The sequence below is a fragment of the Myotis daubentonii genome, chromosome 2 (genome assembly GCF_963259705.1).
Source record: "Myotis daubentonii chromosome 2, mMyoDau2.1, whole genome shotgun sequence".
Classification (NCBI taxonomy): domain Eukaryota; kingdom Metazoa; phylum Chordata; class Mammalia; order Chiroptera; family Vespertilionidae; genus Myotis; species Myotis daubentonii.
This window is the reverse complement of record NC_081841.1, coordinates 39,158,611-39,182,739: the sequence shown is the minus strand read 5'-3', so window position 1 is coordinate 39,182,739 and position 24,129 is coordinate 39,158,611. Positions and strand designations below refer to the sequence as shown.

General features: G+C 41.6%; 1 protein-coding gene across 8 annotated transcripts in view; it reads left to right on the top strand.

Annotated features, from left to right (window-relative positions):
* CAPRIN2 (caprin family member 2) overlaps positions 1-8,386 on the top strand; it is a 44,758-nt gene extending 36,372 nt beyond the window's left edge. For 2 of the 8 annotated variants that reach the window (XM_059682478.1, XM_059682477.1), the window contains 5 exons: positions 1,199-1,367; positions 3,317-3,499; positions 4,203-4,303; positions 5,943-6,006; positions 7,465-8,386. In XM_059682478.1, the coding sequence (XP_059538461.1) occupies positions 1,199-1,367; positions 3,317-3,499; positions 4,203-4,303; positions 5,943-6,006; positions 7,465-8,033 (1,086 nt within the window). In that variant the 3' untranslated portion in view covers positions 8,034-8,386. Of the gene's footprint in view, positions 1-1,198; positions 1,368-3,316; positions 3,500-4,187; positions 4,304-5,942; positions 6,007-7,420 lie in introns of all 8 variants that reach the window. The other 6 variants (XM_059682475.1, XM_059682474.1, XM_059682473.1 and 3 more) reach the window with 5 other exon arrangements.
* The last annotated feature ends 15,743 nt before the right edge of the window (positions 8,387-24,129 follow it).

Below are 24,129 nucleotides of genomic sequence, written 5' to 3'. Positions count from 1 at the left end.
GGATGGAGCCCACACCCTGGTCATTGCCCTGACCGGGAATCGCACCATGACCTCCTGTTCATGGATGGACGCTCAACCATCGAGCAACACCGGCCGGGCCTATACTAACCATTTCTAATATCACACTAGTGATGTTCCATTGCATCAAAACCAGACACAGAGGACACATACCGGGGTGTTCTATCATTGTTGAAACTTTCATTTGATTTAATCTTGATCTCATGTGTAAGTTTTTAGAGAATTATTCAGATATGTGTGGTATTTTGGATCACAAATTAAAATTGTAATCTAAATATTTTTAGAGTACTATTATAACTAGGTTACTATGTTCTTTAAAAATGGAATAGTATAAAACAGTTTTAGGAAAAGACCCACAAAAAGTCTGAGGCAATAAGTACCTTTCCTGATGGTGCTTAATGTCCCATTCCAGGTTCTTTGAGTGACAGTAGTGGGGCTAGTGGAGTGGCAATGGGAAATAGGCACAATGCAGGGAGATAGGCTGGTGAATTCAGAGTCCTGAATTCACTGATCTTATTACTTCCTGCATGGCCATTTAGAACAGCTTAGTTTCTTTGCTTTCCCTTTCCCTGTCAGCCCATCTTGCACAGAATTGCCACATTGGTTTTGCTAACTTTTTCCTATTCCTAATTAAAAGCAAACAGTGATCCATTACAGAATAAAATGGAAAGTCCTTTGTCTGAAACTCAATAACTTCTGAAGTCTGGTATAACCTGCCAAACTAGTCCCCTGTGCTTGCCTTGTACATTCTTGCCACAATACCTTTTTGCTCATGCCAACCTGTTTCCTCCACCTGTTTGAATTCTATCTAATACAAATTGGTATTCGTTTGTTCATTCACTCACTCATTCATTCATTAAAAAACAGGTATTTTATGGAGCCAACTTGACCACAACCTTGCCAACACTTGGATTTTCTGTTTTTTAAAAACAATAGCCATCCTAATGGGTATGATGAAGTAGTATCTCAGTGTAATTTTGATTTCTATTTCCCTAATAACTAATGATGTTGAGCATTTTTTATGTGCTTATTGGTCATGAATCTTCTTTGGAGAAATGTTTATTCAAGTCCTTTGCCATCAAATAGAAGCTTTTGAATGTTGCCGAGTTTTGCTGGATGTCACCCTTAATTATTTTTTATGAAACTTTGCAAATGACTCAGCATACCCTTGTCTTTTAAGGTATTTAATGTTAATGCACCTCTGCCTCCACGGAAAGAACAAGAAATAAAAGAATCCACCTATTCACCTGGCTACAATCAAAGTTTTACCACAGCAAGTACACAAACACCACTCCAGTGCCAACTGCCAGCCATCCACGTGGAACAAACTGTTCTTTCTCAAGAGACTGGTAAGATCTTGGTGTATGGTATTTGAAGACTTAGATGACAGCTAATTGGAAAGCAACTCTGTAGTGATACTTTAGCAGTTCTTTCCCAAGCAGTAAGCATTATCTCTTTACATGTTCAATGTTGACAAATATTTGATGCTTTTTCCTCTGTTAAGTTCACCATTTTAACTTTTGTAAAAGTGGAAATTAGTTGACTTAGATGAACATATAAGCTCATATTTTTAAATCGGATTGTGTTAATTGCCATAGACAATGGTTGAGGTAGATAGGGCATTGTCCAGTTGCTTTTATGAAGGTTTTGAAACCATTCTGTTAACTCTTTTAGCAAAGACAGATGGTTATTTGGCCTTTGCTCTCTCCTTTTGTCTTACAATAAAAGCATTGGTTAATCAGACAATATAACTTAGTATGCTTATTTCACTGTTTGCTTAGAGATGAGAGGTTATTTTGATCTTTCATGCTATTGTAAATCATGAAAAAATAAGCAACTTTGTAGTTATTTACTATTTTAAGAAGTACTTATAAATTTTTAGTGTTGGTACGTCAGACCCTTAGTGAGTCTTCTAAAACTTAAACCTGATCAGATGAACTGTGTTTTCTGGGGACCTGGTTTATCACAGAGGCAGTAAATATAAATCCCTGGACCTAGCCACAAATGACCTCATTCTGTTCTCACCTGTACTGTGAAGACGTAGGGCAGATAATTTACTGAAAGGATATTTTTGTCATATGCCTTCTCAATTACAGTAGTGATGAACATTCATTTTCTTTTACTCCCTGATCTGGAATAGTTAGCCTTTTTTTTTTTCTTTAACTGTGGTAAAATATATATAACGTAACATTTATCATTTTAACCATTTGTATGTATTGAGTTCTGTGGCATTAAGTACATTTAGCTTGTTGTGCAGCCATCACCATCCTTCATATCTAGGACTTTCATCTTCTCCAACTGAAACTCTGTACTCATTTAACACTAACTCCTCATTCCCCTTTCCCTCCAAATGCTGGCAACCACCATTCTACTCTGTTGTATGAATTTGACTACTCTGGGTACTTACCTTATGTAAGTGCTATCACAATAGTTGTCCTTTTGTGATTGGCCTGTTTCACTCAGCATAATGTCAAGGTTCTTCTGTGTTGTAGCTTGTGTCAGAATTTCCTTCCTTTCTAAGGCTGAATAATGTTCTATTTAAATACTAGTGCCCTGGTGCACAGATTCGTGCACATTAAATGGAAATTAATTAGAAGGTGGCCGGCAGGGTGGAACTGGGTGAGATGGGCCAGACATGCCCTGGAGCCAACCTTCTGTGGTCTCTCCCAGGTGGGCTGCACCTGGGGCTGCACTGTGGCTCGAAGGGCATCTGTGGAGTGAGCAGGGTCCCTCTAGCAGGTGGAGTCCCTCAGCCTGGCCTGCAGGGATAGGGTTGAAACTGGCTCTCCAATATCCCCTGAGGGGGTCCCAGATTGTGAGAGGGTGGTTCTTGGGTGACGCACCCCGTGTCCAGCTCCCTCCTCTCTGGTTCTGGGGTGCGTCACCTGAGAACCACTGCTGCCAAGTCACCGCAGCTCGGCAGCTCCTGCATTGAGTGTCTGCTCCCTGGTGGTCATTATGCATCATAGCTACCGGTTGGACAGTCGGATGGTTGCTTAGCCTTTTATATATGTAGATATAGGTTGGGGCAAAAGTAGGTGTACAGTTGTGAGTACACGAAACAGAATTTATTCTTGTATTATTTATTGATTATTGTATTATTTTCCATATGAACAACTGTACACCTACCTTTGCCCCACCCTGTATATATAGAGATTTCACACATACATAGCACCTGCATTTTTTTAAAAGGGAGGACATTGTATTAAAGGTTTTGATATATAGTGACTTTTTAGTATAAAGAATATTGAATCTTTATTACAATTTAACTCTTGGACTTTAAAACTGTTTCTTTCAGCAGCAAGTTATCCTGATGGAACTATTCAAGTAAGCAATGGTAGCCTTGCCTTTTACCCAGCACAGACGAATGTGTTTCCCAGGCCCTCTCAACCGTTCGTCAATAGCCGGGGATCTGTTAGAGGATGCACTCGAGGTGGGAGATTACTAACCAATACGTATCGGTCCCCGGGAGCTTATAAAGGTATGCTCTGGATAACATTGAATGATACTGAATCACTTTGTCTATGTATTAACTTGACTCAAACTATTTTTTACTTTACCTGTTTCTTTTTGTAGTTGTTATTTATAATGTAGTAAATAAGTTCCTATTTCTGCAAAATACAGTATTTAATACCCCATTCTCTATAACAGAGAGCTTTTTGTATGAAAGGCAGATTCATCCTGTTATTCTGATTTTCATATTTGAAAAAAAATTTTCATTTGTTAATTGACTTGATTATTCAAAATGTGTCATAATTAGACAAAGTCCATTTTCTAGTGATTGTGTATCAGTATGCCACAGATAAAAACATAAACTTTGAGACTGTAATAGTGATATTCTTTTTAGTTTTAAATGTAGTTCCAAGTATTCCAGTCACGCTTGGTGTTAGCAAAGTACTTTACACAGAAGCTTTAACTACCTACTTACCTTACCACTGTTTCCCACCCCCACCGGCATTCTAGCAATAGTAAATTTCTGCAGGTGACTAATTTGAAGTCAGCAATGTTTTATAAATGTGTGTCTTCTTGTGGAAAGCAATATTAGTAGAGTTTGTGTAACGAAGGCATAAATCTAATGTTGGCATTATAGGATCAGCTTTACTTTTAAAATGGTATACAGTTAGACTACTTAAAAGTTTAGTGTAACTTTGCTCATAATTTTATGTAAGTTGTTTATTTATTAGGTTTTGATACTTATAGAGGACCTCCTTCAGTTTCCAATGGAAATTATAGCCAGCTACAATTCCAAGCTAGAGAGTATCCTGGAACACCTTATTCCCAAAGGGTAAGAATAGTCGTCATAGTTGAATAGTAGTACAGTTGTTGATGCTAAGCTGGTGATTAAATTATAGCGCAGTCATGATTTTTTTTTGTATAAGGCACTCTTAGTTTTAACCTATAAGTACTGTGAAGCGTTAAGTTGGAAGCTTTTCTAATAACCCATAAATGACAACTTAGAAGGTTTGAAGGATTGTATTAATCGTGTTGTTTGTATTAACTCATTTACTCTTCCACCCTATAAGAGAAACTGGGGTTCAGAAACAAGTTAAATAACTCATCTAAGGTTACTCAGCAAGTAAACAGTAGAACTAAGATTAGAATGCAAATTTCTTAACTCTGGAGCCCATGATTTTAACTTTACTATATTGCCTTAAATTTAACTTTACTAGATATCAAGTATAGCAAAGACTTTTTTTAAAATTTTTTTTATTGATTTCCTAGAGGAAGGGAAAAGGGGAGATAGAAACATCAATGATGAGAGAGAATCATTGATTGGCTGACCTCCCACCCACACTGGGGATTGAGCCCCAACCTGGGCATGTGTCCTGACCAGGAATCGAACCATGATCTCTCAGTTCATAGGTCGATGCTCAACCAGAGCCAAACCAGCTAGGGCATAAGTATGCTTTTTATGGGTTAGATGGAGGCAGACTTTTACCATACTTGGAAGGTAGTTTGAAATGTTGCCTCTTGAACATTTTTTCTTGAAGATAATAGATTACATTTCCAGGGTGCAATATAATTCTTATCAATTCACCTGTCAAGACAAAACAAAGCCCTAACATACTTTGTAATTATCTTTAGACTTTGGTGTATAAATTGAGCAAGATTTAAATAGTCTGTGTTCTTGCTTTATTATCTTCTATTTTTTTTTTTTTTTGAGATGAGGGACAGAGGATCATGCCATTTTTTTTTTTAATAAAGATTTTTTTAGAGAGGAAGGAAGAGAGAGAAAAAAACATTGATGTGAGAACAAAGCATCAGTTGGCTGCCCCTGCATTGCCCCCAGCCGGGATGGAGCCCACAACCTGGGCATGCGCCCTGACCAGGACTTCAGCCAATAACCTTGTGGTGCACAGGACAATGCCCAACCAACTGAGCCACACCAGCCAGGGCAGACCATGCCATATTTTTAAATTTCTTCCATTACTTAGCATTGTATCTTTTAAATAGCGTTCTCTATATGCTTTATAGTTTTTGAAAGTATTAACCTATCTAGGTCCTGGCTGGGTAGCTCAGTTGGTTAGAGTGTTGTCCCGATATGCCAAGGTTGTGGGTTCGATCTCTGGTCAGGGCACATATAAGAATCAACCAATGAATGCATAAATAAGTGGAACAACAAATCGATGCTTCTCTCTTTCTCTCTGCCCCCCCCTCAAGTCAATAAAATTTTTGTTAAAAAAGTATTAACTTAACCAATTGGTGAGGTTCATTAACAGATGAAGCAAGTATTGCTACTGTTGCCATTGTTTTATTTTTGTTTTTGTTATTTTTTATATTTTTTGTGTTTGGAGACATCTGAGCCTCTTCAATTGCTGGAGAAGGCCAGTAAAGGGCTAAGAGGACTTTAATCTTAGAGAATGACCAGCCAGTCATCCTGGGTAATAACTAATTATTGTCTTATATTTTTGGTGCCATTTTAGGATAATTTCCAGCAGTGTTATAAGCGCGGAGGGACATCTGGTGGTCCTCGGGCAAATTCAAGAGGTAAGGACAATTAACTGAGTAGTTTATTTGCCCAACCCACCTCTTCCGCCGTCAAGTTCTCCCCAAATACACTGTTTTCAGCATTTATCTTGTGGCTTTCAGTTTGCTTACATCGTAGTACTGGAGACCCGAGAGAGATATTAGACTACTTAGGCTATGGAAATCAGTTTTCAGTTTAATTAAAAGTGTAAGTGTGTGTGTTTCAGTTTTCTTGACCCCAGAGCATAATTTAACCTTAGATATACAGGGTGGAGCAAAAGCAGGTTTACAGTTGTGAGTATGTGAAACACAGATTTTATTCTGGTATTTTATTGTATCATTTTCCATACAAACGACTGTAAACGTTACTTCTGCCCCATTCTGTATATTCACAATGCCGACTTCCGATTGTTTCATGGAATGTTTCAGGAAGGTGGTTCTTGTAATAATGGGCACTTGCACATACTCTAGTTCCACTACATTGATAGATAGGAGTAAAGATGAGAAATAAGCAACTTAAAATTAAGACACACAATTAAGACTTGAAACAAAAGCAGGAAACTTGTGATACTTTAAAAATTGTGGACAGTACTATTTAAAGATTCAGTGTAACCGAGGAAATCAAGAGTTACTAAAGATTAACTGGCTTTGTTACAGGAAAACAGTTTTTTTTGTTATTTCTTTTTCTTTTCTTTTTAAAAAATATATTTTATTGATTTTCTACAGAGAGGAAGGGAGAGGGATAGAGAGTTAGAAACATCGATGAGAGAGAAACATCGATCAGCTGCCTCCTGCACACCCCACAACTGGGGATGTGCCCGCAACCAAGGTACATGCCCTTGACCGGAGTCAAACCTGGGACCCTTGAGTCCGCAGGCCGATGCTCTATCCACTGAGCCAAACTGGTCAGGGCTTGTTTCTTTTTAAAACAGAGTAGCCAGTATTTGCATTGCCTTTGCGTTACACGTGAGCAGTGTTTGTACCGTGCTTAAAACATTTCACAATACCACATTGACTAGGAAATAAAAAACAAGCATTCATCATGGTATCATACCAAAATATCCTTGAATGGCTAATAGTTCTAAAAGTTGGTTCTCTTATGCAATCTGTTTTCTTGAGTGTTTTTACATCAGAAACTTTGAGTAGGTTTATCACTGAGGAATGTACAACAATGAGAATTATGAGAGAAAGGTAAAGAAGCAAAGAGAATGTGCAAACCTGGGCTTTAGACTTCGCCAATAATCTTAACTAGGTAAATTATCCAAGCTTTTGGGAGCCTTATTTTTTTTATCTTAGTGGTATAAAAGCCTAGTGCTGGAAAAGCCTTGAGAAGCATACTGTAGCTATACTTCCTTGCTTTTGTTTTGGAATTTACTGCAAATGTGTCCTTCTCTGTGTTTCAGTAGCCGACTAATGTTAAATATTGTGTTCAAAGCTAACTGCTTCATTATGACAAACTCACTGTTGCTAATAAAACAGCAGGGTGGAGCGATTCTTCTCAGGTGAGCAGCCCAGAAAGAGACAACGAAACCTTTAACAGTGGTGACTCCGGACAAGGAGACTCCCGCAGCATGACCCCCGTGGATGTGCCCGTGACAAATCCAGCAGCCACCATCCTGCCGGTACATGTCTATCCCCTGCCTCAGCAGATGCGCGTTGCCTTCTCAGCAGCCAGGACCTCTAATCTCGCCCCTGGAACTTTAGACCAACCTATTGTGTTTGACCTTCTTCTGAACAACTTGGGAGAAACGTTTGATCTTCAGCTTGGCAGATTTAATTGCCCGGTGAACGGCACTTACGTTTTCATCTTTCACATGCTGAAGCTGGCAGTGAATGTGCCACTGTACGTTAACCTCATGAAGAACGAAGAGGTCTTGGTGTCTGCCTATGCCAATGACGGTGCTCCAGACCACGAAACCGCTAGCAATCACGCGATTCTTCAGCTCTTCCAGGGAGACCAGATCTGGTTACGTTTGCACAGGGGAGCCATTTATGGAAGTAGTTGGAAATACTCTACATTTTCCGGCTACCTTCTTTATCAAGATTGAAAGTCAATGCACAATTGACAACAAAAGAATGGTGTTCTATAATAGTGGGGTTAAAGGAAAGGTAGTTCTTGACCTTGTGACTAACTGGTTTAGGGAAATGTTCTCATTCCTAGAGGAAGGAGAAGGTCTTTATTTTTGTTTTCCTCCCCAAAGTGAAAAATTTGAAGCTGAATGACAATTAGCACTAATCTGGCACTTTATAAATTGTGACGTAGCCTTGCTAGTCAAGCTGTGAATGTATCTTGTTTGCACTTAACCCTTAACTGTATTAACGTTCAGCTTACTAAACTGACTGCCTCAAGTTCAGGCAAGTTATAATGCCTTGTTGTGCCTCAATAAAAAACTTACATGCACCCTCGGTGTTCTTATTTGATTAAACTTTTAGTTGAGAGGTAAAATATTTAATTTTTAGTATCCATCATTGGTAACTCTTGAATAAGGGTATTTATGGGTTCATATTATTATGTGAAAATAATGCTCAGTGATTGAGCATTGACCTATGAACCAGGAGGTCATGGTTTGATTCCCAGTCAGGGCATATGCTCAGGTTGTGGGCTCGATCCCCAATGTGGGGTGTGCAGGAAGCAGCTGATCAATGATTTTCTCTCATCATTGATGTTTCTGTCTTCCTCCCTCTTCCTTCCTCTCTGAAATCAATAAAAAATATTAAAAAAGAAGCCTTTTATATATAACAGTTCCTTTTAGAGCTACTTTTCTCGGATATTGTACATGTCATTCATCTAAAGATTTTTATCTGTTTTCCATTGGTTAAATCACATAGTTTCCTTGAAGCTATCTTGCAGTAGGACATGTGTTATCCTTTAGTTATCTTCAAGTACCTAATACATGTATAATAATTCAAGATATAACAGGAGATACACAGATACTTCTGGTCCACCATTAGATTTATGCTTTCTAGTGGATTCTCAATCTGAAGAGCAAAATATTTAGTCATCAAAAAGCATAGGTCTGGGGCTGCCAAGACAGTGTTTGTGTGGGCAGTGACAGCGTTCCCCAGTGTGTGGGGAGACCCTGGAAAGGGAAAGTTACCTGAAGCTTGAGTCTCCAGAGCTTCTGATGGTTGATTTCAGAGCCTGTTGCCTCTTTAGTCTGAGTTCCCACAACCAGATCCTACTTCACAAATGACCCTGGACAGTAATAAAACTATAAAAGCCTGAACCCAAACCCTGCCACCTTCATTGGTTCAGTGCTTTGACTTCCTTTTAAGGAGACCTAATGTGGAGAGCTTAAAAATGGTGGCAGGGTAAGTGGATGCTGCATGGACATGCTCCCAGAAACAAACTGGAATTACAACAAAACTTCTGGAATAATCAACAGAAGACTTGCAGGAGAGAACCCTGATACTCGAGGACCAAAAGTGGAGAGCACATAGAAACTGGTAGGAGGGGCAGAGGCATGAAAGGGCTGGCCCAGCACCCATAGATGACAACTGAAGTTCGGGAGAGAGATCTCAGCTGTGGAAGGTTGCCCCTGAGAACTCGGGGATCTAATCCCCAAGCTCCCACCCCCTTCCCAGCAGAGACCACCAAAACTGAGGAGGGTACCCATATAACATCTGGCTGTGAAAAGCAACAGGGTTGCTGTCTGCCAGGGAGTGACAGTTGAAAATTCAGGCACCCTCTTAAAGGACCAATGCACAAAATTCCCTGTGGAGCCACCCACCTTGTGCTCCAGCAGAGGGAGGGCAGAGTGGACTGGAGCTGTGTGAACAGAAGCCAGGATTGGGGACTCCGGTGTTAGGGCTCAGAAGGTAGACACCCTCAGTTTCCTGTGCTGAGTCATCCCCTCACACAGTGGAGGATTTCTTTCCCATACAGACATTTGCCTTGCCTGGGGAGAAGACAGTTGACCCACCTTATTGGAAAACACCTTACCCTGAGGCAACTTAAGAGACTAAAAATAACAGTTAGCCTCCAGGCAGAAGCAACTGCCCCACCCTGTTGGGGAAAAAAATTCAAAAAGAGCCAAGATGGGGGCATAGGTAAATGCCTGTACTTGCTGCCTCCCACAACCAGATCAAAATTACAACTAAAATACAGGACAGCTATCATCCAGAACCATGGGAAATTTGGCTGAGTGGAAGTATTACAACTAGAGAGGTAAAGAAGAAAGCACATTGAGACTGGTAGAAGGTGCAGAGGTGTGGAATGGGCTGGCACCCAGGTGTGCCACTTTTTTAATCGGGAGGGAGATACAAGCTCCCACTTGCTCTGAGCTCCAGTGCCAGGTGAGACTCTGGGGTACCCAGACACATATAGGGAGCAACTGGACTGTCTTGCATAGGGGCAGGAACACAGGGGCGGCTTTCTTACAGAAGGAGGTGTTTGCAACGGTTATTGTTCCTGTGCTGTGACCTCTCTGGTGCAGGGCCAACTGGCAGCCATTGCTGTTTGCTCCACCCTGGAGATTCCCTGAGACCCCATGCTACCCAATTTACAACCCCAACCAAGCTGTGTGCAGTGGCTTTTGCTTATGAATAGACTGTTCTTTCTCAGCCTAAAACCCATCAAACAAGCTGTAGCTGGGTCAGGGAACCGCAAAGCTATCAAAAGAAGGCAAAGGCCAGCACCCGCAGCAGCCTGCCTTGTTTCATAGCTGGGCCTCGTCTGGTCACTTCCAAATCCCATACAAAGAGGAGGAATCTGCAGATCCCTCTGTAGCTCCTGCTGGGTGGCCACAAGCAGTGGCTGACTTTGCACCTCCTGTAGATCCAAGAGCCAGTGTACCCAGTGGTCAGTGAGAGACCATACCACATTACAACTCTTCACATCCATAAGTGACACACTCAAGGGGCAGACTCAGTGAGCACCAAAGCCCCACTGAAGTAAGTCCTGCCCCATAAGGTTGTCTTCTGCACAGCAGCTCTTCCATTGTAGACACCTGGTTCTCATAGCCAATTGTCCGGGAGGTCAATTCCTCCTAGTGATACCAACAGCAATCAAGACTCAACTGCAACAAGACTGTGTAGAAAGCCCACACAGGGGTGCACCAAGAGTGTCCACCTCAGGTGACTGGGGAGGCTGAACCACTGGGCCCTATAGGACACCTACTACACAAGGCCACTCTATCAGCTCAAGGAGACTTAGCAGCTACCCAATACATAGAAACAAACACAGGGAAGCAGCCAAAATGCAGAGACAAAGACATGTGACAAATGAAAGAAATGGAAGAAAGCAAACTACTGGATATAGAGTTCAAAACCACAGTTATAAGGTTACTCAAGAATCTTCTAGAAACCTTTGATGAACTTTGTGAGACCTTTAAGGATCTTAGTGAAAATGCAAAAAAAAAAAAAAAAAAAAAAAAAAAGGAAAAGGACCAGTCAGAAATTAAGCATACACGGACCGAAATAAAGAATAATATACAGAGATCCAACAGTAGACTAGAGGATACCAAGAATCAAGTCAAAGAGTTGAAATACAAGAAAGCAAAAAACACCCAACCAGAAAAGCAAAAACCAAAAAGAATCCAAAAATATGAAGATAGTGTAAGGACCCTCTGGGACAACTTCAAGCATACCAACATCCAAATTATGGGGTGCCAGCAGAAGAGAGAGAGCAAGATATTGAAAACCTATTTGAAGAAATAATGACAGAAAACTTTCCCTACCTGGTGAAAGAAATAGACTTGCAAGTCCAGGAAGCACAAGAACCCCAAACAAGAGAAATACAAAGAAGACCACATCAAGACACATCACATTTATTTTATTTATTTATTTAAAATATATTTTATTGATTTTTTACAGAGAGGAAGGGGGAGAGATAGAGAGCTAGAAACATCGATGAGAGAGAAACATCGATCAGCTGCCTCCTGCACATCTCCTACTGGGGATATGCCCGCAACCCAGGTACATGGCCTTGACCGGAATCGAACCTGGGACCTTTCAGTCCGCAGGCCGACGCTCTATCCACTGAGCCAAACCAGTTTCGGCGACACATCACATTTAAAATGCCAAGGGCAAAAGACAAAGAGAAAATCTTAAAAGCAGCAAGAGGAAAACAGTTAGTTACCTACAAGGGAGTACCCATACGACTGTCAGCTGATTTCTCAACAGAAACTATGCAGGCCAGAAGGGAGTGGCAAGAAATATTCAAAGGGATGAATAGCAAGAACCTACAACCAAGATTACTCTACCCAGAAAAGCTATCATTTAGAATTAAAGGTCAGATGAAGAGCTTCAGAGACAAGAAAAAGCTAAAGGAGTTCATCTCAACCAAACCAGTATTACATGAAATGCTGAAGGGTATTCTTTAAGAAGAGGAAGAAAAAGAAAAATGTAAAGATAAAAAATTATGAACAACAAAGTGACAACAAATACATATCTATCAACAAGTGAATCTAAAAATCAAGCGAATAAAAAATCTGATGAACAGAATAAAATGGTGGATGTAATAGAATCAGGGGCATGGAAATGGAGTGGACTGACAATTCTTGGGGGAAGGGGGTGTGGGAGGGTGCAGGAAGAAATTGGACAAAAATCTTATATGCATGTATGCAGTACCCATGGATGTGGACAGTGGGGTGGCGAGGGCCTGGGATGTGGTGGGATCCAGGTGGAGGGGAACTATGGGGGGATAAAAGAGGGACATCTGTAATAATCGGTACAATAAAGATTAAAACAACAACAACAACAACTCTCACCACAGCTGAAGACGATTGCCTGGGGCCATTCAAGTTGGAATCTTATCTGTCTGTAGGCAGAGGTGGACTCTGGAGGCTTTGAGTCTTTGCCTGATCTAATTAGTCAGAAACAGAATTTGACACTATCCTGCACTAGAGATTGAGAGGTGTAGAGGATCTACCTAATACACAGTCACAAACTCAGCCAAAATGAGGAGACAAACAAGCCCCAAATGAAAGAATGAGAATTCTCCAGAGGAAAAGATAAATGAAGCAGAGATAAGAAATTTATCTGAAACAGAGTTCAGAGTAATGATGGTAAAGATTCTTAACAGCATGAAAAAAGATATACTAAAGATATAGTAACTATGAAAAAAGAACAGTTGGAAATAAACAATGACATAACAAATAACAAATTGGAAGGAATACACAGCAGATTAGGGGAAGCTGAATATCGAATCAGTAAATTAGAAGGGTTGAAAAAAATCACTCAGTGAACCAGAAAAACCAAAAACCAAAAAACAGGAGGACAGCTTAAGGGAGCTGTAGGACAATGTGAAATATAACAATATTAGAATAGTCAGAAGAAGCAGGAAGGGAGAATGGGATAGAGAATGTGTTTGAAGAAATAATGGCAGAAAACTCCCCTAACCTGGTAAAGCAAAAAGTCACACAAGTTCAGGAGGCACAGAGAACCCCAAGCAAGAAGAACCCAAACAGGCCCATGCCCAGACACATCATAATTAAAATGCAAAAAATTAAAGACAAAGAATTGTGATGGCAACAAGAGAAAAGCAAACTGTTACCTACAAAGGAGTTCCCATAAGGAATGACACCTGATTTCTCATCAGAAACTCTACAGACCAGAAGGGACTGGCATGAAGTACTCAAGGTAATGGAAAACAAGGATCTGAAACCAAGATTACAAGGCTGTCATTCAAAATAGATGATCAAATAAAGAGATTCCCAGCCCAAAAAGCTATAGGAGTACATCGCCATCAAGCCAGCATTACAAGAAATGCTAAAGAGATTGCTGTAATGAGAAGAAACAGTGAGAAAACTAGGCATACAGAATTAAAATGGCAATAAATAAGTACCTATCAATAATAACCCTAAATGTAAATGGATTAAATGCTCTAATCAAAAGGCAGAGGGTAGCTGAATGGATACAAAAACATGACCCAACTATATGCTGTCTACAAGAGACCCACCTCAAAACAAAAGACACACACAGGATGAAAGTGAAGACATGGAAAAAAATTTCCATGCAAATGGAAAAAGAAAAAAAAAATGGAGCAGCAATACTCATATCCAATAAAGTAGATTTTAAAATGAAGGCCATCACAGGAGACAACAAAGGTCACTGCATAATACCAAAGGGATTGATCCAACAAGAGCATATAAACCTGATAAACATATGCACCCAATATAGGAGCACCTAAAAAAATTTTATATATATATATATACACACACACACACACATACACACACACACACACTTCTAGAGGGCTTTAATGGAGAGATTGACAACAATACAGTCATAGTAAGGGACTTTAACACTCTTCTGACTTCACTAGATAGATCTTCCAGACAAAAACTTAACAAGGAAACAGTGACTCTAAAGGTCACACTGGATCAGATGGATTTGACATTTATAGAACATTTCACCCCAATGCAGCAGAATATACATTCTTCTCAAGTGCACAAGGATCATTCACAGAAATAAACTGCATGTTAGGACACAAAACAAGAATCTACAAGTTCAAGAATGTTGAAATCATATCAAGCATCTTCTCAGATCACAGTGGAATGAAATTAGAAATCAACTAAAGTAAAAACACCCCAAAATATTCAAACACATGGAGGCTAAATAGCATGTTATTAAGCAATGAATGGGTTACCAGTGAGATCAAGAAAGAAATAGAAAAATTTCTGGAAAGAAATGAAAATGAACATACAACAACCCAGAATCTCTAGGACACAGCAAAAGCATGGAAATTTTTTTTCCATCCCTTCACTCTCATCCTGTGTGTGAGGGAAGTTCATAGCACTACAGGCCTACCTCAAAAAACAAGAAAAATCAGCAATAAACTATTTAACACTATAACTTAAAGAACTAAAAAGAGAACAACAAGAAAAGCCCACATCAAGTAGAAGGAAGGAAATTATAAAGATTAGAGCAGAAATAAATAACAGAGAGACTAAAAAAAGAATACAAAAAAATCAATGAAACCAAGAGCTGGTTCTTTGAAAGGATAAACAAAATTGATAAACCATTAGCCAGACTCATTAAGAAACAGAGAGAACCCAAATAAAATCAGAAACAAAATGGAGAAGTAATCACTGACACCACAGAAACACAAAGGATTGTAAGAAAATACTATGGAAAACTATATGCCATCAAATGGGACAATGTGGATGAAATGGACAAATTCCTAGAAAAAATATAATCTCCCAAAACTGAATCAGGAGGAAACAGAAAACCTGAATAGGCCAATAACTACTGATGAAACAGAAGCAGTAATAATAAAAAAAACTCCCAACAAACAAAAGCCCAGATTTGGATGGCTTCACAGGGGAGTTTTACCAAACATTCAAAGAAGAACTAATACCTATACTCCTTCAACTATTTCAGATAATCCAAGAGGAAGGAACACTTCCAAACTCTTTTTTTATGAGACCAAGCATTATTCTAATTCCCACACCAGATAAATACACTACAAAGAAAGAGAATTACAGGCCAATATCCCTGATGAACAAAGATGCTAAAATCCTGAACAAAATATTAGCAAATTGCATCCAGTAATATATTAAGAAGATTATATACCATGACCAAGTGGGATTTATTCTAGGGATGCAAAGCTGGTACAATATTCACAAAATCAATAAACATGATACATCACATAAACAAATTGAAAGACAAAAAAAAACACATGAACACATGATCATATCAATAGATGAAGAAAAATCATTTGACAAAATTCAACATCCATTTTTGATTAAAAACTCTCAGCAAAGTGGGAATAGAGGGAGTATATCTCAACATGATAAAGGCCATATATGAGAAACCTACAGCCAACATCATACTCAGTGGGCAAAAACTAAAAGCATTTCCCCTAAGAACAGAAAAAAGACAGAGATGTCTGCTCTCACCACTCTTATTCAACATAGTACTGAAAGCCATAGCCACAGAGATCAGACAAGAAGGAGAAATAAAAGGCATCTAAATTGGAAAGGAGGAAGTAAAACTCTCATTATTTGTAGATGACATGATATTGTACATAGAAAACCCTAAAGACTCCATCAAAACCAATAGATTTAATAAATGAATTCGGCAATGTAGTAGGATACAAAATCAACACCCCAAAACTGATGGCTTTTATATACACCAATGATGAATTCTCAGAAAGAGAAACTAAGCAAACAATCCTATTTACCATTGCAACAAAAACATTAAGATACTTAGGAATAAACCTAACCAAGGAGGCAAAAGACCTGTACTTGAAAAACGACAGGATGTTGAAAAAGCGATAGAGGAAGATATAAACAAGAGGAAGAATATACTATGTTCATGGGTTGGTAGAATCAACATCATTAAAATGTCCATACTACCCAAGGCAATCTATAAATTCAATGCAATCCCTATTAAAATACCAATGGCCTATTTCACAGAGCTAGAACAAACACTCCAAACATCCTATATAATAAAAGCCAAAATATGCTAAGTGTCTGGTCGACCTGTTGGCCGTTCAAGCAATCAAAATGTAATATGCTAATGATATGCTAAGGCCACCCAACCACTTGCTATAACATACACTGACCACAAGAGGGCAGACAGTTGATCAATTGACCAGTCGCTATAGCATGCACTGACCACCAGAGGGCAGACACTTCAACTGGTAGGTTAGCTTGCTGCTGGGATCCGGCCTACTGGGACTGGGCGAGACAGGTTGGACATGCCCTGGATCCCAGGCTGGCCAACCTCCTGCGGTCCCTCCCTGGCTGGCTGGCCCCGATTGGCCTCAATTGGGATTGGATGAGACAAGCTGGACATGCCCTGGATGAATCCATGCACCAGACCAATTTCGGCCAGATCCCCGCAGGCCCAGCTGAGGAACCCTATTGGTGCACGATCGGGCTGGGGAGGGGCAATGGGAGGGTTCCAGGGCGTATCTGGTCCATCTTGCTCAGTCCCAATTGGCTGGACCCCAGCAGCAAGCTAACCTACCAGTCGGAGCATCTGCTCCCTGGTGGTCAGTGCATGTCATAGTGAGCGGTTGAGCAGCCTTAGCATATCATTAGCATACTAGAGGCCCAATGCACGAAATTTGTGGGGGGGCGGGGGGTCCCCTCAGCCCAGCTTGCACCCTCTCCAATCCAGGACCCCTTGGGGGATGTCCGACTGCCAGTTTAGGCCCGATTCTGGGGATCGGGCCTAAACTGGCAGTCGGACACCCCTCTCACAATCCTGGACCACTGGCTCCTAATTTCTCACCTGCCTGTCTTCCTGGTCACCCCTAACTGCCCCCCACTGCTAGCCAGGTCACCCCCAACTGCCCCTCCCTGCTGGCCTGGTTGCTCCTAATTGCCCCACCCCCCACCAGCCTGGTCACCCTTTAATGCTCCCCCCTGCTGGCCTGGTTGCCCCCAACTGCCCCCCTGCCAGCCTAATAGCCCCTCACTGCCCTCCCTGCCAGCCTAATAGCCCCCAACTTCCCCCCCTGCTGGCCTGGTTGCCTCCAATTGCACCCCTCTGCTGGGCTGGTTGCCCCTAACTGCCCCACCCCCCCGCTGACCTGGTCACCCTAACTGCCCCCCCTGCTGGCCTGGTCACCCCAATTGCCCCCCACCCCCACCCCCATGCTGGCCTGGTCGCCCCACGCAGCCTGCTGTTCAGTCATTTGGTCATCCCTCACTAACCCCTCTGCTGGCCTGATTGCCCCACGCAGCCTGCTTATTCAGTCATTTGGTTGTCCCTCACTAACCCCCCTGTCGGTCTGGTCGTAGGCAGCCATCTTGTGAGGGCATGAGGTTTAATTTGCATATTACCTCTTTATTATATAGGATTACACTTTGATTGGTTGTTTGGTTGTTCTGCCGTTCAGTCTATTTGCATGTTATCCTTTTATTATATAGGACTAGAGGCCCGGTGCACAAAAATTTGTGCACTCGGGGGGGGAGGGGGGGTCCCTCAGCCTGGCCTGTGCCCTCTAGCAGTCTGGGACCCCTCGGGAGATAACGACCTGCTGGCTTAGGCCTGCTCCCGGGTGGCAGAGGGCAGGCCCAATCCCTAGGTGCAGCCCCTGGTCGGGCTCAGAGCAGGGCCGATTGGGGAGTTGGGGCACCGCCCCCTGTCATGCACAGAGCAGGGCAATTGGGGAGTTGGGGCGCTGCCCCCTGTCATGCACAGAGCAGGGCTGATTGGGGAGTTGGGGTGCCGCCCCCTGTCACACTCAAGGCAGGGTCGATGGGGAGGTTGTGGAGCAACCCCCTGTCACACACAGAGCAGGGCCCATCAGGGGGGTTGGGGTGCTGCCCTCTATCACCCACAGAGCAGGGCGGATCAGGGGGTTGGGGCGCCGCCACTCTCACACTCAGGGCAGGGCCGAGGGGGAGGTTATGGCTCTACCCCGTCACACACAGAGCAGGGCCCGTGGGGGGGGGGGTGGTTGGGGAGCTCCCCCCTATCAGGCACAGAGCAGGGTGGATAGGGAGGTTGTGGCCCCGCCCCCTGTCACACACAGAGCCGCAGGGCGATCAGGGGGTTTGGGCGCTGCCCCCTGTCACGCTGATCCCGGTGCCGGGAGGCATATTACCCTTTTACTATATAGGATAGAGGCCTGGTGCATGGGTGGGGGCTGGCTGGTTTGCCCTGAAGGGTGTCCTGGATCAGGGTGGGGGGTCCCCACTGGGGTGCCTGGCCAGTCTGGGTGAGGGGCTGAGGGCTGTTTTCAGGCTGGGGGTGACTGAACTCCCAAACGCTCCTTTTTTCCTTTTTTTTTTTTTTTTTTTTTAAATTCTGGGCCAGCTTTAGCTTGAGGCTTGGCTCCAGCTCTTAGGCCTCCCTCTGGTGCTGAAAGTAGGTTTCTGGCCTTTGCTTACAATGTTGCCAATCTGCTGGCTGAAGTCCGGCGGTATTTGTTACAATGTTTCTTAAACTGCCCGCTCAGAGGCAGCCGCAGGCGGGGAACGTTGGTTTCCTCCAATGATCCTCCGTCACTGAGGCAACCAAGCCTCATGTTAGTTTCAAGCTGCCTGGCTGCCGGCCGCCATCTTGGCTGACAGTTAATTTGCATATCTCGCTGACTAGCCAATGAAAAGGGTATCGGTCGTACGCCAATTACCATGTTTCTCTTTTATTAGATTGGACTAGTGGCCCAGTGCATGAATCTGTGCACGGGTGGGGTCCCTTGGCCTGGCTGGCGATTGGGGCCGATTGCGGGACCGGGCTGGCTAGGGGGAGGGACTGTGGGAGGTTGGCTGTGGGAGCACACTGACCACCAGGGGGCAGCTCCTGCATTGAGCATCTGCCTGCTGGTGGTCAGTGCACATCATAGCAACCGGTTGCCCTATCGTTCGGTTGTTTGGTTGTTCGGTCCCTTAGGCTTTTATTTATATAGATAGCTAATACTTTTTGAGTAGGGTGTGGGTTTAGCAATGAAACCCTGAACACATATTTAACTTTCCATGGTGTTAAATGTTAGTATAGTGTTTTCAAGATCAAGGATGTAATGTGATTCACTATTTAACAGAACCTTTTCTATTTATGGTAGGTATTTTGTGGACTAAGGATATTAGTATTCCAGTTAAATAAATTAGTTATGGCTTTTATGTCTAGAACACAAACTAAAAAGTATACAGAAATGCAGAAATATGATCAGTGATCAGATGATTGAGGGGGAAACTTGATGTTTAGAAACTGTTGTTGATCAAGTTCAATGATGACTTTCAGCCATTTTTACCCATTATGTTTTGTACTTAGTCTTTCCCCCTGCACACAATCAATGTTTATTTAAAAGTGTGAGTGCCTATCTATTTTTTAAGGTAAGTGTCACAACCAAGAAATTCATTAACTAAGGTATCTTCTCATAATAACTATATTCTAGGAGAGTATTTTAAATGAAATAAATACTGATTTGTATAAAGACAGTGAGGTAGAAATTATTCTTAGGCTTATGAGAATGAAAAGACAAGATCTTATTTAAAAAAATGTTTCTATTGATTTTAGAGAGAGAGGAAGGGAGAGGGAGGGGGGGGAGAGAGAGAGAGAGAGAGAGAGAGAGAGAGAGAAAGAGAGGGAAACAGCAGCATTAGTCAGCTGCCTCCTGCATTCCATTGGATAGAGCTTGAGAGTTTGTTTTAATTAAGTCTGGGATAATACATGGGAGAATGTTACTATAAAAAACCTAAAACCTGCCATGTTTTACTAATATTTGCATTTCACCTCATAATTTAGAGAGTACTCTTATCTATGTTTTCTAATTTGCTCCTCACATGGCCCTTGTGAGGTCCACTCTGTTTTCGGGGACGGAAAATCGAGACTCTTGGAGACAGACTTTCTGAGGCCACTAGCAGAAGCGCTGGAGCCAGACTTGGCTCTCTCACGTCCAAACACAGCACAGCACTTTCTGCAGTACTTTCCCCTTTTCTTTCGTTCCGACCATATTCCCATTGCCATTTGCACACACAAGTTTCCAGTGCACTACTAGCTCTGCTGGGGCAAACCGGACACTGAGACTGGGCGAAGTGGACTCGCTGGAGTCGTTCATAAGGTACAGATCCTGAAGTTGAGGCAGGATGACTCCCTTTCTAATGGGAAATGTGAGACAACCTGTGGAGAGGGGGGAAAGCACACTAATTTGAAAGTAGGTATTTCTTTTTTAGTTCAGGTTAATGCTACTATTTTTAGCTTCTATCCCTGCCCCCAACCACCACATTTTAGTCCGGTGGTGAAGAAAGTTACTGTTCAGAAACTTCCTAACCCTCTATTATTTTAGCTTTCCTAGCACTGTTTTGTTTGTTTCTTTTAAAATTCCTCTTGAACTGTGAGGTCTGTCTCATTCTTTTCGTAAATCCTAATCAGAGCTTTTGGTTACGTGTGACGTCTTAAAGGAGATTACAGTTGACCTCTATTAACAAAATACTAAAGATCTTACACTGATAAGATATATGTATACGCTCTTGCATATATTTCAGGTGCTATGATGTAGAGCTCTGTCAATATAGACACTTTCTGAGTAGAAGTATTTAATCACAAACTTTTCAGTATTCGCTTACAGTTTAACATGGTCTAAAGGACAGACTGTTGAACTAAAGGGAGGGATTTTTGTGCATTTGCTCCCGTTTTCTCTTTACCATGTGGACTAGATTCAAGCCCTGGAACAGAGACCAGCAGATGAGCTGCTGCCCACAGATGGGGAGGACAGCTGTGCTGTTCCATTTAGACGACTAAAATGTTAACTCTCAAAAAAGGCCACTGTGGCAGTGCTTACAGTAAAAAATCACTTTCTGTCATTTGAGCTGTAATCATGCCAGTATTCTCGCCGTGTGCTGTATTTCTAGGGTAATGGCATCCACTGCTGTGGTGTCACCTAACCTATATGCACAGATGACTCACGGTTTTCTAACTCTAGCCCTTTATTCCTCCTCCCTCGGCCAGAGCTTCCTGCCTTCTCACCCAGCTCTTTTGTGAGGGCCAGACGTGGATGTTCAGTTGTCACTGGAAATCTCTAGCTGTATGGCCCATAAATAATTCTAGTTCAACATGTGCACAGATAAAGTCATTATTCGCTCAAAATCTAATACTACTTCCATTTTCTCTGGTTAATGATTTCCACAGGCCATCAAAGCTTGAAACTTTGGCACCAAGCTTGACTTCCCTTTGTTACTTTGTATACCTAATCAGTCACAAATTCCTGTTTATTCAACCCCTGAAAGGTTTGATGTCTGCCTGTCTGTGTTCTCACTGTAGATATCACGTGTTAGACTCCTTATTTCTCTCACATGCTTGCATTTATTCATCCAACCAGTACGTATTGATTGCTTATTATGTGCCAGGCATGGTGTGAGACTGTCTCACTATGTCACTTTCTTTCATCAAAGCTGAATAAGGTTTCTTTTAACTAGAATACACTGATTATATTGTACCATGAACAATGTGCTTATCTCATTTAATCTTCAGAACAGCTCTTGGAAGCAGATGAGGAAACAGGCACAGAGAGGTGAGGCATAGACAAACCATGGCCATACAAGACAACATAGCTGGCTCAAATTCTACCTTAAACATGGTGAGGATATCATACATATAGACATCCTTTCATGTTATGCAAAGAAATAAGAAAAGAGGGGACTCAAACAACGGACCAAATATAATCTAAATATAAGTTATCGTTTAGGGAAAACTACTTAAAAACACTTGCAAAGAAATCTGAGAGCAGAATCAGATGTTTGTTTCCTGTTGCCTTAGACAATAATTTGACAGCATTGTTTTTTAGTAACTTCTCTTCACTGAGTCTAAAGTATAAGAGAGTTGATGTTCTTTTTTTAAAAATAATATATTTTTAATGATTTCAGATGGAAGGGAGCAGGAGAGAGAGAGAGAGAGAAACATCAGTGATGAGAATCATTGATCAGCTACCTCCTGCATGCCCCACACTGGGGATTGAGCCCGTAACCCGGGCATGTGCCCTTGATCGTGACCTCCTGGTTTATAGGTCGATGCCCAACCACTGAGCCATGACAGCTGGGCAACTCTCTTTTTAATTATGTAGTTTGGTAGTTAAAATTTTTATTTTGGGATAATAGTAGATTCTCATGTAGTTCTAAGAAATAATACAGGTGGATCCTGTGTATCCTTTATTCGATTTGCTTCAGCAGTAACATCTTGCAAAACTGCAGTACAATATTGCATCCGGGGTTTGAGACTGATACTTTCAAGATACAGAACATTCCCATCACCACAAGGATCCCTCCTGTTGGTCTTTTATAGTCACACCCACTTCCCTCTTGTTCCACCTCTACTTTAACCCCTCATCACCACAGATCAGTTATATATAATTTATTTTAAGAATGCTACATATGAAAAGTTACATGAATGGAATCAGCATGTGATCTTTTGGGACTGGCTTTTTTCACTTAACATAATTCTCTGAAGACCTACCCAGGTTGTTGCATGTGTCATTCCTTTTGATACCTCAGTAGTAGTCCACGGCTTAGATGTCCCAGTTTGCTTGCTTGCGGTTTCCTAGAGAGGCTGTCCTATTTTACACACCTGCCAAAAATATAAGCATGATCCAGTTTCTCTGCATCCTCACCAGCACTTGGTGGCATCACTATTTTAAAAAATCTATGTTCTCCTTTTATGTTATTAGAATGACATCATCAGGTCTCTCCCTACTCCAAACCATCTTTAGTGCTACCAGAGTTCAGTTTTAGACATGTGCCTTAAAAGATTTGGGTCCATTCAGGTACGCGTGTAGTAGGCACTTGGATACACCTAGTTTGAGGAAAGACATCTTAGTTAGAAGTAGTTTTGTGAGTTGTTCCTATTGAGTTGGTGGTTAAAGTTCTATAAGTGGATGAAATGATGAAACTAGAATGGGTGGAAGAGAAAGAGACGTGGGTTGAGAAGGAAGTTCTGAGACCCACCAGTGTATGAGAGTTGGGTGATCAAGTCACTAATCAAAATGATAGGAATACATTCTTTAAGAGAAACTAAGGAAAGAGATGAAAAAGAAACAAGAGCATATAATATCATGCCAGATACCAGAGAGAGACTTTTTAAGATGAGAGCTGAAAATGTCTCTGGCATTTGGGACGATGTTTTCATGGGAGATAGAAACATCATAAAAACATCTGGAAATTGATGAAAAATCAATGTTGATTTTTGCTTGGCAATTTCAGTGGGGATAGCTGATAGAAGCATGAATAGGAAATGTGGAAGCAGAGACAATGAAGACTTCTTTGGACTGTAAAGTGAAAAAGAATGAACAATAATTAGCATTACTGAAAAAAATATTGTGTTTTTTCTTTTTAAACTGGGAAAAATGTGTTTAGGCAGAGGTTGAATCAATGGATAAAAAAGTTTTACAAATCACCAATAATGAGCATGCAAGAATACCCAAAATTTAATGCAAAAACATATAGAAGAGAGACAAGATATTTACGGAGCAAGGTCCAAGAGGAGGTGGGGAGGGACTGGGTTCTGATTGAAGGGAAGGAGATTAATTTGTGTTTGTGTGATTTGCGTCTGATGGCTTTGCTCATTTTTGCAGGACTCGGTGAGAGGGGGTAGTTGCTGAAGGAGGGGAGATGATGCTGATCAAAGACATGGAATAGGATTGTTGAGACGGAGAGAGCAACACACATTTGTAATGGTCTCAACTTGCACAGTGGGTCAGGGATAGACTTAAGAGTGAATTTGGAGTTTAATAGCAAAGAAGGATGTGTAGTCAGC